At 31.4% G+C, this 18,077-nt stretch overlaps 2 protein-coding genes across 5 annotated transcripts; one reads left to right on the top strand and one right to left on the bottom strand.

Moving 5' to 3' along the window:
- The first annotated feature begins 229 nt into the window (after positions 1–229).
- On the top strand, positions 230–14,845 carry LOC116769775 (KAT8 regulatory NSL complex subunit 1). Of its 4 annotated transcripts, none has more exons than XM_061522438.1 (11): positions 230–393; positions 2,316–3,370; positions 4,725–4,851; positions 7,214–7,386; positions 8,212–8,357; positions 8,838–8,984; positions 10,016–10,097; positions 11,196–11,333; positions 11,936–12,014; positions 12,218–12,388; positions 12,754–14,845. In XM_061522438.1, the coding sequence occupies exons 2-11, from the start codon at positions 2,535–2,537 to the stop codon at positions 12,997–12,999; spliced, it is 2,145 nt and encodes a 714-aa protein (XP_061378422.1). In that variant the 5' UTR covers positions 230–393; positions 2,316–2,534; the 3' UTR covers positions 13,000–14,845. The 4 variants fall into 4 exon arrangements, with proteins under 4 accessions (XP_061378422.1, XP_061378425.1, XP_061378421.1 ...); XM_061522441.1 differs by lacking the exon at positions 230–393 and adding an exon at positions 1,888–2,175 and having other exon boundaries at positions 2,319–3,370; XM_061522437.1 differs by lacking the exon at positions 230–393 and adding an exon at positions 1,888–2,175.
- Positions 14,429–17,591, bottom strand: LOC116769450 (lipoma-preferred partner homolog). The gene is made up of 3 exons (XM_032660548.2): positions 16,644–17,591; positions 16,337–16,572; positions 14,429–16,261 (listed from the first exon to the last, which is right to left on the bottom strand). The coding sequence occupies exons 1-3, from the start codon at positions 17,421–17,423 to the stop codon at positions 16,021–16,023; spliced, it is 1,257 nt and encodes a 418-aa protein (XP_032516439.1). The 5' UTR covers positions 17,424–17,591; the 3' UTR covers positions 14,429–16,020.
- Positions 17,592–18,077: the final 486 nt, after the last annotated feature.

Below are 18,077 nucleotides of genomic sequence, written 5' to 3'. Positions count from 1 at the left end.
CTAACAATCCTAAAAAGAGTGATACTCTTATTTGAAAATCTTTTCCTAACCGCAATAAAATAGCTTGAAAAATAGAAAATATGCAAAATATAAGACACATAATTATAAAAAATATAAGTCAATGAAATATATAAAAAACATAGTATTCTTTTTATTCCTATATCTTAATGACAGAAGTGACATTTTCAACACTAAAATTATTGTCATTTTCAGTTATCTGTCACATATGTAAGACTATTCAAAATGGTAAATTTAGTATTGTACAGTTCTTTATTCTATTCAAATTATATTCCTTCTAGGCCAGTTATGTTCTACAAGATGGAGGCAAAGCAGAAAACAAGAGTTGATAAAAGTTTTCAAGAATTTCAACTTTTAATACTCAGTAACAAGAAGGTGAGAAAATAAATTATCAGTACTAATTAATATTCCTAATACATAATTCCGTTTATTTTATGTTGTTGAGATACTTTTGTATTTAAAATGTTTGATAACTTCTCAATTCATATTGATACTCCTTAAAACATTAAAGTGGTAAGCAATATCATTCATGCTTTAACAGCAAAGATTTGTTAAAAAGTAACAATTTATTGGTTTAAATGTAAGATTTTCTTGATAAAATAACATATGTATGAGTTAGGAAACTATAATCAAATGATACTAACCAAAGCCAGTAATGGGACAGTAATTAATGATTTATGTATGCTTTTGTATATATTTTTTTAATTTCTTGATATTTCAAATGCAATTAAAAACTATATAGCAAAATTTTATTGGAGATATAACAATCAATATGGCTTATTCTTCAAATTGTTTATAATTTATGCTTTTTATTAAAGTCAAATATATATTTTCATCATGAAACAATAAAGATATAAAATTATAACTAACATTGAAAGATATCAATATGTATTTAAGAAATAATTGGAATCATTAAAAAAAATTAATTCTTAATGAATGTATCCCTTTTTACTTTTAATTTGATTCTTCATATTTCTGCTTGCATTGTACTGGAAATAATAATTTGCATACATTATATAAGAAAATTATGGTAATCACAGTAAAAGTTAATGTGAACAGGTCAATTAATTGTATTTTATTATTAAAATCGGTTGTGTAGTTTGTACTATTTTTTGTAGTGAATTTTTTGGCATTTAATAGTGATCAACAAGTTAAGTGTTATTTGCCACTTGCCATTGTAGGCGAATATTTTTTTATAGATCCAAGAGTAAAAATTTATAAATTTTTAATATTTTCGAATAATTCTTCTAAAATAAATGTGTAAGACGTTCAATAAAAACGTATTTAAATTTAAAAGTTCTCTGTAACCAAGAATATTTTTTAGCTAGCAACACTATTTTCAAGTATTTTGTAGATTTTTACTTTCAATTTACGTTTAATTTTAAAAACAATTTTAATTGTAACAAAAATAATATTTAATCATATCTGTTTAAAATTTTTATCGACATTCGTAAATGCTCTACGGTGCCTTTAAACATATTTAAAAACTTACAAGCATTCTTAATATTTTCTATGTTTAAACTTTTCATGGAAACAAATTTATACCACAAATGAGTTAAAATATATTTTTTATCTTTAAAACTATTTCCGATTTCGTCATAATTTCACCTACGATAGTTCTATTGTTAGTATATGGCGTGGCGGTAATATATGAAGTGTCAACTGACTAACTTTTATTTTTGTTATAACTCTATCATATTTCAATAAATGTTTATTTGTATTTAAAATTATTATATAGTTTTTTAAATATGTCATAATATTTTTCTTATTAGTGAGCACAATAAAAGTACGTTTATTTTATTGCGTATTTGACTTTACCGCGCAGGTACCATTTCAGGGACGATATTTCTATCTCTTTTTAACGTTCAGAACTCGCTCAGTGCTTTTAGCGTTTGGTGTGGTCTACGCTACGTTTCGTCATAAGAAATGAATTCCTATACATTTGAATAGTGTTTAAGGCCTTACTCCGCCATTACTATTAAAATTTCCTTGTTGTCATTGTTTTACGTGAACTTATTAAAGTATCTTAACAGTGGAGTGATGAAATTAAGTTATATTCGTTCTTGGTTTAAGTGTGTTTGAAAACTATATTATTTCCTCTTCTATATCGTAGAGAAACAAGCCTTTTCGGCCTCTAGGGACTGGATTCATTATCACGTGGGTAAAATAAATTCGAATTATGTGGATATTTAATAGTAGTTTTAAGTGTTTGTAGTTTAAGTTCAGTTGACGATGACAGTGTTTCTTCCGAATACACAAAGACCGGCTAGTAATCAGTGTACATCGTTGTTTTTCAGAAGCGCGCCACACGCATTAATTTTTACCAATACATCTATTGTGAACCGGCTGAAGATCGTCCTGGAGAATGACCTCTAATAGAACAGTGCAGTGCAATATTGTGTTAGTGTTGTGAAAGAGTGTATAAGTGGGTCATTATATAATTTCGGGATGAGTGAAGTAGGAAGCCCGCCCTGACGCGTCTTGCGCCGGCGTCCGCGGCGGGCGACGCTCGTGTCATGGCCCCGGCGCTAACTGTGACACCCCAATATAACCACTACGACGCCGTCGAAGAAACTGAGAAGCTATCCCACCGAAGACGGGCCCTCGCGTCCGTCGATAACGTTTCTATACCCATGGAGGAAGACGATATGGGGCTTCAGAACCAACCCAGCCTGGCTAAGGACTCTCAGGAAATGGAACAGATCCTAGTAGATTTAGGTAACAATGACCTTGTTCAGGCTGATTTACTACAAGCGATCAAAACCTTGGAAAGTGGTGGCGACTCCCTGTCTACAGGCGACCCAGATGGTATGTTTCCCTTAAGTGGCTTCGATCTAGCTGACACAGTCGATTCAGAGAGCGATGCTACCGAGGATAAGATAAGATTAATACAAGCGCGTTTAGAACGCCGGTGTGCGTTTCTATTGAGACGTTTGAGAATATTGCAAGCGAGAGCAATCGGCAAAAGAATATCAGAGGAAGCATCACAGACTTTCGAAAAATGTGCAAAGGGCGCACGGAGAGATGGCGGTGGAAGGCCAATGGGGCTGAAGGCTCTACTAAAAAGGATAGAGACAACAGCCGCTTTACAAGCGAGTGCTGCATCACGTTCTGTGGTCGGTCCTAAGTATTACCGTGCAGGGACTTCGAAAGGTGATGCCTCAAGATCTGCCTCTATTGGAATACCTTCAGGGACTCTGACTGGTTTGGAAGATTCGGCTGGTGCGCTGAGATCACACTTATCTGTAGTAAAACATCAATTGGATTCTGATGCAACAGCTTCGTCTTCTGGAGCCGAGAGCAACGATGAGGCAGTCACCTACAACAACACTCACCAACAACCAATGCCCATGTAAGTTACTTTATTTTATGATATATGTGCCTGACCCTGTTTTGTCATCTACATAAAAACCTTTAGAATTTTAAATGATGATTATAAATTTTTATATTTATCAACTAAGAGACTTATATTTTTAATTAATTACATTTTTAATTAATAAACATGTAAAAATCATTAATGTATACAAATGTGTATTTTACCTAACAAAAGAAAATTTATTTGAATATGTATTAAAATTAGGTTGACTTATATTCTTATAAGCATTATATGAGTAAGTTTAATGCAGTTCAGTCTTTCTTTTTTTTTTCAATATTTGAAATTAGAACTTAAGTCTGTTTTTTTTTTTGGACTTTAAGCAAAAGTAGTTATTTATAAGAATTTATTATAATTGATTTGATCTTACATTACACATATAATAATTTGAAATATAATTTAGTATCAAATTTCTGTTGATTAAGAATAAAGTAACTTTTTTTAATGCAAAAAATTTTGTCACTTGTATGATAAATATTTTTAATAAAATTTAACATAATAATTCATATAAAAATTGATAGTAATTGTGTAATGGTAATTCTTTTTTTGTAAAAAAGAAACAAAACAAATATGTATAATATCTTGAAGCAAAAACAAAAACAAAAGAATATGCTTTTGTTATAAATTCTAAACTTAAAATGAGACAAAATTTCTCAAATTATCTATGGCTATAATATATTATTCAATACATTTCAAATATATTTATTTTGTTCTGTTGTTTATGCTTTAAATTAATTTATTTTATTTATTCCTTATACTACTCTTGTTATTAAACTGACTATGTTATACATATATAAAATCATTGATTTATTTTTTATATATATATATATATTCTATTAACTAGAGGGGTTTCCTAAAAATATAACTCGGTAGCTGTGTAATGCAATGTGTTATAGATAGTAAAATTAAAAATTTGAACATAATTTCCCTTTTAATCATTCTGTCAACACTTTTAAAGTAATAAGTTTGATAGCCTTATTTTTTTATTTATTCTTCTTCTATGATAGGTGTAAGCCAAAGGAAATATTCCAAAAAATGTGGTCTTTGTATGTGCATAAATATTATTGACATTAAATTATATGTTATTTTTTGTGCAGTTCTTTTGTCCTGCATGTATTTAATTTTATTAAATAGTTTAAATTGTAATTTATTTGTCATATAATCAAATTATTCATACATATATGATTTTTTATTTAATGATTATTATCATTTATTACACCAGATAAAGTAATTTGAGTAGGTTTTAGTTAATATAAATTTGATTTCAGAGAATGTTTCTACATTATTGATTGCTTAATAGTTTATGAATTTAATATTCATTAACCGTTTCCAGCGAGAAGCGTGCATTGTACTCGTGGCAGAAGGCGCGGGCTTCGATCGCAGCTCGTTGGTGTTGGCTGCAGGTGCAGGTGCAGGAGTTGGAGTACAAGATACGCCAGCATACGGAACTACATGCACAGGTTATATATGCAAAAATATGCACACAGAAAACATACACAAATTATATATTAGAACATGCAGTCACAACTACTTGCACAGTGTATATTCTCGCAAACAAACATACACAGGGTAGATATCTATTTATATATATATGCATATATTGTACATAAAAAAGTAAGAGCTTCAATAGCACCATTATGCTGAGCTAAAAACTCTTGTCATATATTGAGCTATTTATCCATGTTCCAAAACATACATACCTTAATCACTGACTATGTCTGGAAATATAAAAATATATATATATATAAACATATGAATTTGTATATATTCATGTCATATAATAAAATATTATAACATTAAATAAAATATCTAATATATTTACTATAAGATTAAAAGTCAATAGTATACTTAAAATTTTGATTTTGATACCCATGTTACTATATAGGAGACCAAAGATTCAAAAAAGTAATCAATACAAATTAAATTATATTCTTACAATATATTTTTTTTATGTATATAATAAAAATATTATAGTAGTGAAATTATTTATATACATGTATAATTTTTATATTTATTTCTAATAATATATTAAAGTATGTCCTGAAGTTGTGATTGAGTAAATTTCCTTTTTTTTTTATTTGTGTGCATTTCTATTAGAAATAAAATAAAATTCAATTAAGTTTGAAAAAAAAAATACTACTTAGTACTGAATAGGACTTTTAATAGGTAGAAATAGTTTTGTAAGCATATGAATATTGAAGATGTGTTGCTATGCATACTTATATACCCATGTATATGTTTTGATCGCACTAGTTTTATTTCATAGCTTTATCCGTGAAGGTTTTGTTTAATTACAACCATATCAAAAGTTAGTTGAACATTCATTACAACGAATAAAAAGTAGGTTTTTTTATAATCTACAACTTCTGCATTGTATATATTCAAATAAGTTATATTGTTTTCAATAATAAACTCCACTAAAACAAATATCTATCAAATATCCTATTTAAATTCTGAGTGTTTGACCTACATACTTTGCTCTGCGTGTATGTGTACATTGCTTTATTTGTGTATAAATTTGTGAATGCCGCCTTATCCTTTACAAAGTTTAATCTTATCAGATATTTTGTGAAATTCCAACACATTACTGGGCCTTATTAACTTTTCGTATTCATTGTTTATAAAGCACATATATAAACACATATACATATATATATATATGTATATATTATAAAACAAAGTCGACCGCGGCGTCTGTCTGTCTGTCTGTTCGCGAGAACGGAAAAACTAAAAATTAAAAATTGGCATTCCTAAAGCGTTTATTGGAAAGCTATTTATATAGTATCCGTAAATTACTTTTTAAATCCTTTGAATCGGGCGTAACATTTGAAAGTTATCATTATATAAGTTTCATAATAATTCTCAAAATTAAATAGGCTAATTTATATTTTTTGTAAAGAGTCCGGGCGAAGCCGGGGCTTGTATCTTGTATATATACATATATGGTTTTTATAATGATTATTAATATAATTTAAAAAATTCCCAAAAAGAGCGACTATTAATACATTAGTTTGATAAAATAAAACATGTTACAATACATTATATAAAGCTTTGGATTTTCAAAAAGGATTCTTTTTTTGGTTCCTATCATAGTCGAAAAAGAATGTTTAATATGGCAGCAGTAATTGAATTAAAAATATATAATAATATGCAATTGGAAACTGATTTATTTTTATATCTGTTGGTATTTGACAAAAGAATTACTCAACAGAGTGTTTTATAACATATACTTGTAAAATTTATGAATCGGACTAAAAAGGACATCCTTCTATTTAATTCTAACAAAGAATCCAGATTTTAAAACATACGATTGATAATATTTTCAATAAGATATATGTTACATCCTTATGACACAGAATACACACACCAAATTAAACAGCGAGCTCATCTCTTATCACACAAATAAGGTTATTGCTCTTGAATTTAATATAATTCTGGCTGATCTTATTTTCTATTACAATACATAAAATTCGTGACTCAATTTTTTTGTAGATAAGTTGAACATTATTGTATTATTATCGTACAGTCATAACTAATGATAATTTTTGTAGAATTTAATAAAACGTGATTTAAATTATATATATATATAGATATATATATTATAGAAGACAAGCATTAGCATTATAATTCTGAATACTTTTTTATATGGAAATGAAACTTTTCTTAAGGAAAAATTTGTATATATGTTTCTTTGTTTTTATGATAGAAATCTATCCCAGAGATTGAAATGAATCGAAAACAATCCTCATTAAAATTATAAACAAATTAGTTATTTTTAATGCATTAAAAAAATAATAATAGTTCAATAATCGTAATTTTCAGGTCCGTGAAGCTAAAGGTCCGGTAGAATTCGAAGTTAGTGGCGAATCCCAGTTCGAAGACACGTGTTCCAGGGTCAGACCTCTCAGGAGGGACACGTTTAATAAGAGAAAGCTGCTGCAGATGCACAACTTACACATAGCAACCAATAAGGCCGCGAAACCATCAGATATCAAGTTAGTATTAAGATATTGGTAATGTATTGTAATATTTGAAGTTAATTTTAAGTGTACGTCTTTATTATTAAAATCACTGGCATTGATACATCATCATCATCTGAATGAAACCCAGCATTATTAAAATATAAATAAAAATTTATTTCAGCCAATTATTGTTTTTATAAAATTATTCATTAGTTAAAGAAAATATATTAAACAAAACTATTTACTTAACAGTTTGAAATTTTTTTAAATTCAGTTTTTGTTTTTATACACTCTAAGTTTCGACTTGAGAGGAGATTAAAATTTTATGACGCATTTAAAAGTGATTGTTCTTACAGTGATGCCAATCCTATTCGCGTCTTAAAGATATTATTAAAGATATTACTAACAAAATATTCATATGTGTAATTATTGTAATAAATTATATATTTTATGCGAAACTAATATAGGAAATGATTTATATACCCCTTAGTACTTGCTATTTCATTTGACGGTTTTACATTGTACTATGTTGCGTATTTCGATAGTAGTTTTTACGAATATTCATACAATGAGATCGAAGACTTTCGCGAGTATTCGTTTAAATGAAACTAATATTTTCGGATTATTACGAGTATTTTATTATTTTAAAAACGAGACATCTCGTCTGCCCGTGAACCCAGTTCCCGAAAAGTAACCAAAACGTCGGGAGTATGTAGTTAATATAATAAAAAACACGTAATAATCCTAAAAATATTAGTTTTATTTAACATTCATATATCTTCCTGTATTAAATTTTGTACCACGCATATAGTGTATGTCCACGATACGCGCGATTGATAGTCATATCATCTATTCCAGTTGTCGTTGTGTGGGTAGTTCGTGTGCGGTGTGTACGGGACGGTTCGAGGCCACACAACCGGCGGCTCCGAGCGGAATGCTACCACCAGCAGCGCGTCGGGCATTAGTCGATCCTTCGCATCACCCTGTGCTCAGCGACGTTAATGGTAAAAAATACAAATTACATGTAACATCGCTGTAAGCATTGGATACTTCCGTGAGCTTTAAACTTTCTCTGTCAATCTGCTTCTGATGCAGAAAAGCGGCATTATTCGATGCCAGTAAAGCGGGTTTGCACTATCCACTACGATAAATGGTCTATTCGATAATAATGTAAATGACGACAAATTTGAGAAAAAATTTCCTTGATAAGTAAATAAAATTGCACTAAGTAAATCTTTTCACAGTCTTAAATCTTGACATAGTTTTGTTAAAACGTATATGTAGTCGTAAAACTTAAAAGTCTGAAACGGCTACTATGCATATACTTGTCTTTACATATATATCTATACTACACTATCACCGTAAAGAAAGTTTTTCCAAGATGCAACATGTTTTTACTGCACACAGTTCATATATTATGTGTACAGAAATCAACAAGGTGTTGAATCCAATATAATATTGTATACATGTATCAATGATTCCAGACCTTCGTCCGTCTGTTCATCTATCGGCGTTAACGTCACGCTCGTGGTTCAGATCGCGAGTTACAAAGTCGTGGCGCGGAGCACACACCGGTACAGCACCGAGAGCGCCGCCAGCACCGCCCCCCAGACACAGGCGGCTAACAACTAGTATGTAAAAACGACATGCATATAACACATACAAGCGAATAAAACTAGTACGTAAACACCACCTGTATACACAATATACGGTCCCCTTACTCTAGCACGTAAACATCGCCAGTATGTACGGTACACAGTCCCCTTACTCTAGCACGTAAACATCACCCAGTATGTACAGTACACAGTCCCCTTACTCAAGCACGTAAACATCACCCAGTATGTTCGGTACACAGTCCCCTTATTCTAGCACGTAAACATCACCAGTATGTACAGTACACAGTCCCCTTACTCTAGCACGTAAACATCACCAGCATGTTCGGTACACAGTCCCCTTACTCTAGCACGTAAACATCACCAGTATGTACGGTACACAGTCCCCTTATTCTAGCACGTAAACATCACCAGTATGTACAGTACACAGTCCCCTTACTCTAGCACGTAAACATCACCAGCATGTTCGGTACACAATCCCCTTACTCTAGCACGTAAACATCGCCAGTAAATACGGTACACAGTCTCCTTACTCTAGCACGTAAACATCACCCGTATACACAATGAACGGTCTACTTGCACAAGCAAGTTATATTGGGTGTGTTTCTCAGTCGCCAGAGGTACCAGGCAAACTACAAATCCTACTTGTGTATATATTATTATAAGGACTACATTACTATAACCCATACCTAAGACATCATGGTTGCTCTGATTGTAGGATCGCAATGGGAATTCCACTTGTTGTAAGAGGAATCTTTTGGTTTACACGGTCAGGTTTTTCTTTTCGCGGAGTCATTAATGTCGTTCGTTGTATTATATTTTGTCCACACAACTACCCTCACGTGGCAAAAAGGTGAACGTTATACGTATTTGCAAAACAGATTTACTTTTTTCCTAACAGAGTTTTAGGTTAGATAAAAATTTTGGTTACCCTCAAGTAAAATACTCTCGGTTTGTCGTTATGAGATTGGATACTTTTGTTGTATTTCACTGTTATAATACATTTATAATAAATTGTGGAATAATTGAATAAAATCCATTATTTGCAGAATTGAAAAGAGGCCGGCCACCTTTATCGCGTAAGATAAGAGAAAGAGAGAGAGATGAAGATAGTGCTTCAGGACAAGAGAGGTGATATATTTAACGATTTTATTAATTTACTAAAAAATCTTAATGTTAGTTAGCTTTGTAACATCATAAAATACGTTCGCATACAGGGGGGGGTATGGCTGAGTGTGACAAGGGGGGCGGAGGGTATACGGCAACGTGATGTTCGCCCTTCATTATTTTCCGACACGAGCGCTAGCTTTGTGGCGCGACTCTAGCGGCGTTGCAATCCGTCACAAGTCATAATGCATCTCTTCTTCTTCTTCATCCTCCTTCTCTTGTGTTTGAAGCACAGACTGAATCATTACATTATCAGTCAAATTGTCGTCAGTAGTTATAACTTGATCATCAATATTCACATAGGTTTCCCAACCAGTTACTGTTGCTTCTGCTGATGAAAATGTCGCAAATGGCAAATTGTCCAATTCATCATCAGAATCGTCATCAGTTGTATTTAAAATTGAAAATTTACCAAACCCAGCGTGTGAAAAACATTTTTTAATCGTATCTGAAGTAACTCGTGCCCTTGCTGTTCTTATCATTCTTATGGCATTCATAAGACTAACGGCAACTGGGGTACTACTTGTTCCAGTGTCGTTTACAATTTTCTCCACTAGAAGCTTTCGATAATTTCTTTTAAGATTTTAATTATACCTTGATGAATAGGCTGAATAACTTTTGTGGTATGTGGTGGTAAAATCGTTTAGAATTTATTATACTCAGCAGGGGGGTCTCAGTTTTTGTCACGAAATATTTCTAGGGGGGGGTCACAGAAAGTATGACAGCGTGACAATAGGGGGGAGGGGCCAATAAAAGCTGATTTTAGTGTGACGTATTTTATGAGCGGGCCCTTATCAAATAATACTTGTATTGTATGATACTTTGAAAAAGTATATTCTTTATTTGAATTTTTCTGGAAGTATCGGGAATTATACTGAATTCCGAGATAAGTTGTAGAATAAATCTTAATGACTAAGCAAGATTACTGCAAAATTTCATTAATATTGGTCCAGTACATTATACATCCTGAAGAACGTTTGCAGTAATAATATTAATAGGATATGTTAGACATCGTTATATAGTGTGTATATTCAGTATATGCTGATATGTTAATAATTCCAGGGGTCGAGGTCGGTCGAGTACTGAGAACCGTTTGTGGCGGCGGCAGTCTTACGACATTGACAACATCGTTATACCTCAGAGCGTCGCCGCCAGCACTCGTCCGGAGATACTCACCTATAAAGAAATTATTACACCAAAGTATGATAATAAAATATATAAATAACATTAAAAAACGTAAATGTAATATTAAATAAAAAAATTATATATCGAAATTAAGACAAATTGAACTTACTTTAGCCTATGATTAAAAATCTTAAATTAAATTCATCTTTTTAAATTCGTAATAAATTCAGTCCGGTGTAATGATTCAGTTATAAAGCAATCTACTGTGAATATAGAGTATAAGTAAAAATATAAAGTAAATATATTGAAATATATATTATTAACTTAATAGAGACTAATATCAGACAAATTATAATCTTAACATATGAAGAAAAATATATTAATGAAATCTTTAGAGTTGTTCATATTAATGTACTATCTATAAATAACAAAATCTTTGATTTATTTCAAAGATATTAAGATTTCACAATATTATAAAGTAAACCGAAGTATCATTTACTGATAAATCTTGTTTTATATAACTTTAAATATATTAATAATATATATATATATGTAGTACTAAAATGAAGAAAAATTAAATTTATCAGTAATACAAAATAAAGGAAATGGTTTAGTAAAGATAACATTTTCGATACAAAATGATTATTGTATCCGTTTAAATATTTTTGTCGTTGCAGATGGAGAGTCATGGAAATACCAGAAACACCACTCAACAATGGTGTGTCCAAGTCTAATAGGATGTCCATAGAGAGTGATGTGAGTAATAATATATATATACACTATTAACTAAATATAAGTATATGGTATCTTACAAATTTATTTTAAAAATACATATAATTCTTTATTGAACAATAGGAATAATGATACTTGTCATATTTCCAATCAAATCACTAAATAGTTTTTAAAGAAAATAACATATATACAATACATTTTTTATAAATAAATTGTAATGATTTCAGGACGAGGATATATCAGAGGCAGCGGTGCAGGCTCGTCACACACGGGCCGAGACACGAGAACGTAACAGATATCTCCGGAAGAGAAGATCTAGGAGACGTAACACTGAAGAAGAGAATAATGATCCCATACCGGAAGTAGTGGTTCGACAGCCTACACCGCCTCTACAGGAGGTGATTATTATATGGCATCTAATAAATAAAATAGTTTATGTTCTAAACACACACATATATATATATATATATATATATATATATATATATATATAAACCTACATACTTCCGATGTTTCGGCTACTTTTAGGCAACCGAGATCACCGGCAGACGATTTTAATATTTTAATTGCATCTCGTCTGCTCGTGATCACGGTTGCTGAAAAGTAACCGAAACGTCGGGAGTATGTAGTTTTTTACAAAGGTAAAGCACGCGTAGTCTATCCGAAAAATATTAGTTACATCTAAATATATTTTAAGTCGCCTATTTCAATTTAATTCCTACTCATTGAGTTAAATTACGTTAATGTGAAAATATAATTCCAGACAGTGCCACCTTACTCACCGAGGCAGTTCCCTCTCAAAGACGATCTCTACCAGGACATGTTATCCAAAATGCCAGAAGGTTATCGACCCATCAGCCCCGAGTTAGATCCGGATATAACCATGGAAGAAGACACGAGTTCCCTATCACCGTTGTCACCTTTGAACTTTGATGGTGATGACCCCGATGATGCCGAATGGAATCCCAGCAATGAGAAGTCAGATAAAAGAAGAAGTACGCTTAGATAAATCACCATTCACACAAACAACGGTATTGATGTTAAATAATTTATTTTATAATAACAATATGACTTCATAACTGGCCGTCTGAATTTGTAAACAGCATGTCATTTATTGAGGATTAAATTAACTTAATCATCAGGTTCTTGCGAGGAATTACTGAGATGTAAACTGACTATCTCTGTATGTGATGGGACTTAACAACAATATGATGCTGAATGTATGGGAAGGGTATTAGAATAGCTTTCTTTGAGACTATTGTTGATGTTATAATTTCTGGCAAATTTATAAGAAATAGCGTCTTTAATATAAAAGTATTGTTTGAAGAAATCAATAGCATAAGAACAGTGAATATTGAGAGGGATTGTTCTCATTAGCCAATGTATGTACAAAGTTTAACTAAATTGATGTTAAATTGAGCTGAACAAGCGTTATAAGTAATTTATTATTTAAATACCCCAAGCAAATATTTTTCTTTTTTAACGAAACTGTTGTTGTTGTCACCAAGAAATTTAGAATTTTTTGAACCCATCTTTTAAGAGCGGTTTCTATTTAAAGTTAATATTTTAATCAGCACTGAGCCATGATGTATTAATTGTTTGAATGGTAATTCATAAAGACAATATCTACGAGAGGATCTCAGATAAATATTTTATATATATATAACATCTATGGCTATGTGGTAGACTTGTCCCCAAAGTTACCAGGCAGCGGAGCTATGATTTTGCTTGTTTTCATTAGTGATAAGTTTAGTTTTACACTGTTATTAATTAAAGGCGATCGCTAAATTTCAGAAGCTTTATTACTATTAAGATGTAAATAATATATAAAAATATATGTATATATAAATGAAGTGAATGTTCGGTGTATACAATGATGCTCCTATATGCAGTTGATGTTGTTGAGATCCAATAGATACGACTTTTCATAGTAAAAATATTGTCTTTATCAAAAATGTGATGTTATAAAAAAAAAAAAGATGAATATAATATCATCGATGTCTGTAGATCTACCCTCACATTCCCGATTCAATGTTTTCCGCTACTAGTGTATGGTGTTTGAAAAATTTTCTGTCTTATTTCAATGTTTCAAAGCAAATTAATATTCGATGTCGCCGTATTATATGTTTGGGTATTTTGTTTGTACATAATAATAGTGGTACATCTGCGTCTCCCCTCTCGAGAGGTGTTCCACAAAACATTTCATTATAGGTTTAATTCTAGTTTGTACTGGCCCGAAAACGCAAAGCGGACTGTAAATAATTTAGGGCTCTGAATAGCAACTTATAGACTGGTTAAAAATAATTTGAATCTCTATAAGAGTTCCGTATTTCTCTACGAAAAATTTCGTCTATCAAACGTACCGGCCCGTTATGATTATTATTTTTTTACTATTGTATCCCCTCCCGTTTCAATTTAATGGATTTTTTGCAGCGAGACAGTTAGAACGTGTCAATATGGCGTACAGGCAGGCATTTTGGTTTTTATTTTGTTATTTGATGTTTTGGCTTGTGGGGAAAGTTTAAATGAAAGTGAACGAGTTCCATAACAGGAGAAAGTGATGTCTGGACCATTGTTTGAGAATTGTTTTAGTATAATGAATATTTGTTTTTTCATAGATTTTAAAATTTCCCCCCAAGTCGTTGCTGGCATTTTCTTTAATTTTTTTTTTAAAGGGTGACAAATTAGATGAAGTAACATTTTAATATTTTAATTGATAAGAAGCCAAAGTCTTCTTTATGTTAAGCATAGTTTAGGTTTAATGTGACAATTTGAGTCGAGCGCTTGATAAATGCATTATACAATGTGTTGTATATGTTTAGTGAGCAGAATGAGAAATAAAGATTGATGAGTTACCTGCTACTTTCTTTACACCCTATATATAAAAACAAAAAGAACTACATCAATAATACTCGTTATATTTCTACTTCCATATTGTATATTCCGCAAAGTACAGTAAAGCTAAACTGACAATCTCATACAATGTGATTATATTATGAAAACTACGTTCATGAATTTTGACTAATGACTAAATAGTATATAGTATTCTACACAATACGAGTAATATTATCTATGACGTTACAATAACGTAAAAAATAAGCGTAATGATATAAATGCTAATAAGTAATACCTACAACGTTAAACCTTACCAACCTCAGTGTGACCGACGTCTAGCTAAAAACAAGAGTGAGATTTTATTAATTTTCTACTACGTAATAAATTCAATGACAAAATTTTTAGCTACAGATGTTCGATTAACAATGAAAGTTCATACTATTAATAAAAAACTATGTACCTAATTACTTACATAATATATATATATTATATATAGCACTATATCGTCACGTATAAATCGTTACAATACAGTCAAGCAAAATGAGTTCATCTTCATACTTCTCAACATAACATAAAACATATTAAGTACTAAAAATCTTACAAACACACAACCTATCACTATATACATTTAAATGGCATCTTTATGCGGGTAAATTTTTTATACTAGTCTAACTTAATCGTGTAAAAATCACATTAAAAAAAAATCCTTTGCATATATTAATACTGTGGAATGCATTGATAAAATATAAATGGTTATAATACACAGCCTTTTAATAGCATTGAAATAATACTACTTCAAATATAAATGCATACATTACTTACAGGTATATCTCGTCTTTCCTACATTCTAGTTGAAAATTTAGAATGATGATCAGTATTTTATTACAACAAGAGATTACAGTATTATATTAACATGTTCTTATACATTAATGTTAAACGTGTAAGCCTATTTATAATATATTGGCAGTGTCTTTGACTGATTTAACCTATTTCCGTTTATCTGATTTTATTTGGTCACCGGCTGTAAATGGCACTTTTTGGTATGTATAGCACAAACATTCCTTTATATTTCGAAAGGAAACCCTTAATTCATTGGTAAGTTATTAAGACCAGCTCACAATAAAATAATGGAGTTGTATGTACTAATGAGATGTTACAGTGTAAGGTGGGTTGTGGACGTTCCTTATAGTAATTCTTAATTGATATTTCTTGATAGATCTTGAATACGTCTAGCATTGCATTGTTTACAATACAAGTGATCGTCTAACGGATAACATCTACTGCCTTCATCTCTAGAGCACAACGAGGCTCCACAATCTTCGCAAGCATAACAGGCAATATGAAAACTCTTATCCAATGCAACAATTCGGACAGTTTTTTCGGCTCCACCCTCAGGAATAATTGGTTCCCGACATTGAGCGCAACGGGGCGCATATCTAAAAAATATAATTAGTTTTATATTAGTAAAAATTATACCTTAATTTGTATGAAAAAATTTAAAGAGTTTGTACCGTTTATGAAAATCTTCAATACAATGTATACGATTCACTGCATCCACGGTAAAAGGGATGCCGTCTAGACTCTTCTGGCACATTACACATGTGAAGCAGCGCGGGTGGTATGGTTTGCCTGTGGCTCTCAGTATTCGATCAAGGATTGGATCATTACAGACACAACATTTCTCAAGTGTTTCTAAATAATCCACCTCGCAAAGGGCTTTCCCTTGCACTGCATAGAATGGTCGCCCCTTTAATTTAAAAATATACAATATAGTTAGGAAAAATATAATTCCTATATAGAAATTATTAATGAACTCACCTGCAAATTGATCCCACACTGATGACAGCAGAAGCATTTAATGTGATATATTCTTTCCATAGCAGTACAGCCGGTAGTCTCTCCCATAATTTTCTCACCACATCTGTAGCAATTGCCACAGTAAAGAGCATCGTCTGGTTCTGGTATTGGCTCCACAGCAGTGCCAACATATCCACCATATAAAGAAGTTCCCGATAATTGGCTACATGGGCGTGGGTTGATAGGTTCATAAAGAGATTCATATGTTGAAGATGTCTGAGAGCCTCCATATGTAGAAAAATCTTGAGCGTTCACAGAAGCCGAAGATGGTGGGTATACTGAACCCGGTCTTCGTAGTTCGCTATAAGTTGATTGCGCTCCTAAGTCGCTATTTCTAGACAATTCAGACCTAGTATCTCGATCGTAAAAGCCTTCAACGTTCCGTGAGGATTGAATATTGGAGTAAACGTGATTTGTCCCTCCTGGTGGCAGTAAATTGCTGTATAAGAGCACATCGCCGCTTCGGACTCGAGCCGAATTTCTTACAATATAACTCTTTACAGGTACCAAATTTGAGTATGTAGAACTGGTCCGACTAGCGTTTTCTAATCTTGAAGAATATGACGGCTCGCAGGCGGATTTCACTGTGTAACTTTGGGGTATTTGAGGCAAAGGAGCTTTATTTTTTTTTGGAGGGATCGATGGTTTTACTTTGGATGCATTAATGTCATCTTGTAATTTTGCGTCCAATTCATTAGCATATATTCGTAAATCTGCTAGATGTTTATCTAAAGCATTCATTGTATTCAACCAATTTATGTGGTAAATATGATTTCTTTCAAAAGTTACAAGCACTTCTCCAAAATAATTATCAGTATCTATGTATACTCAGTAGTTACTAGTCAATACACTTAAATCCGAATCACAATTCACAGATAAACAGTCGATACTTGCTTATGACATTTATGTTTTTGTTAAAAAAAAACGCTTCAACTTCACGTTATCAGGGACCGCTTTCTTAGTAATTGTCGTATGTATTAAAAACTTAAAAGATTCTTAACAAAAATGCTCTAAATTAGATTTCTATCGATTTATATTATTTAATTTTTAAGTGTCTCGTTTGATAGTTTTAATTGTAATTTTACTTGTACAACACCCTCCTCTATCAGTACTGACAGAGCATGATTCCTTTTTAAAGTTGTGTAAAATTTTTTTTCACTGCGTATTTACTTTCATCGTCGTTTTATATTATTTGTATATTAAGGTTTTTTTTGTAAAAAATATATGCTTTGTTATCAATCCAGATTCTTAATATTGAATAATAAAAATAAATTTTGGAATAGTGTTTGTTTTATAAGACATATAATTGTTATCATGAATAGAGATGTTCTTCATCCTTAATAGTTTTTTTTTTCTCATGAACAAAAAATTAGACAAAGTTCAGACCGAGCTGTA

The sequence above is a fragment of the Danaus plexippus genome, chromosome 14, assembly GCF_018135715.1.
Source record: "Danaus plexippus chromosome 14, MEX_DaPlex, whole genome shotgun sequence".
Lineage (NCBI taxonomy): Eukaryota > Metazoa > Arthropoda > Insecta > Lepidoptera > Nymphalidae > Danaus > Danaus plexippus.
This window is presented reverse-complemented; position numbering and strand designations above follow the sequence as displayed.

Excerpts from the sequence above, each read along its gene's own strand:
- LOC116769775 (XM_061522438.1), top strand. The coding sequence starts at position 2,535 with ATGGCCCCGGCGCTAACTGTGACACCCCAATATAACCACTACGACGCC. Across the intron at positions 8,985-10,015 it reads ACACAGGCGGCTAACAACTA|AATTGAAAAGAGGCCGGCCA; the intron begins GTATGTAAAAAC and ends CATTATTTGCAG. Across the intron at positions 12,015-12,217 it reads GGATGTCCATAGAGAGTGAT|GACGAGGATATATCAGAGGC; the intron begins GTGAGTAATAAT and ends TAATGATTTCAG.
- LOC116769450 (XM_032660548.2), bottom strand. The coding sequence starts at position 17,423 with ATGAATGCTTTAGATAAACATCTAGCAGATTTACGAATATATGCTAAT. Across the intron at positions 16,573-16,643 it reads AGTGTGGGATCAATTTGCAG|GGGCGACCATTCTATGCAGT; the intron begins GTGAGTTCATTA and ends TTTAAATTAAAG. Across the intron at positions 16,262-16,336 it reads ATTGAAGATTTTCATAAACG|ATATGCGCCCCGTTGCGCTC; the intron begins GTACAAACTCTT and ends TATATTTTTTAG.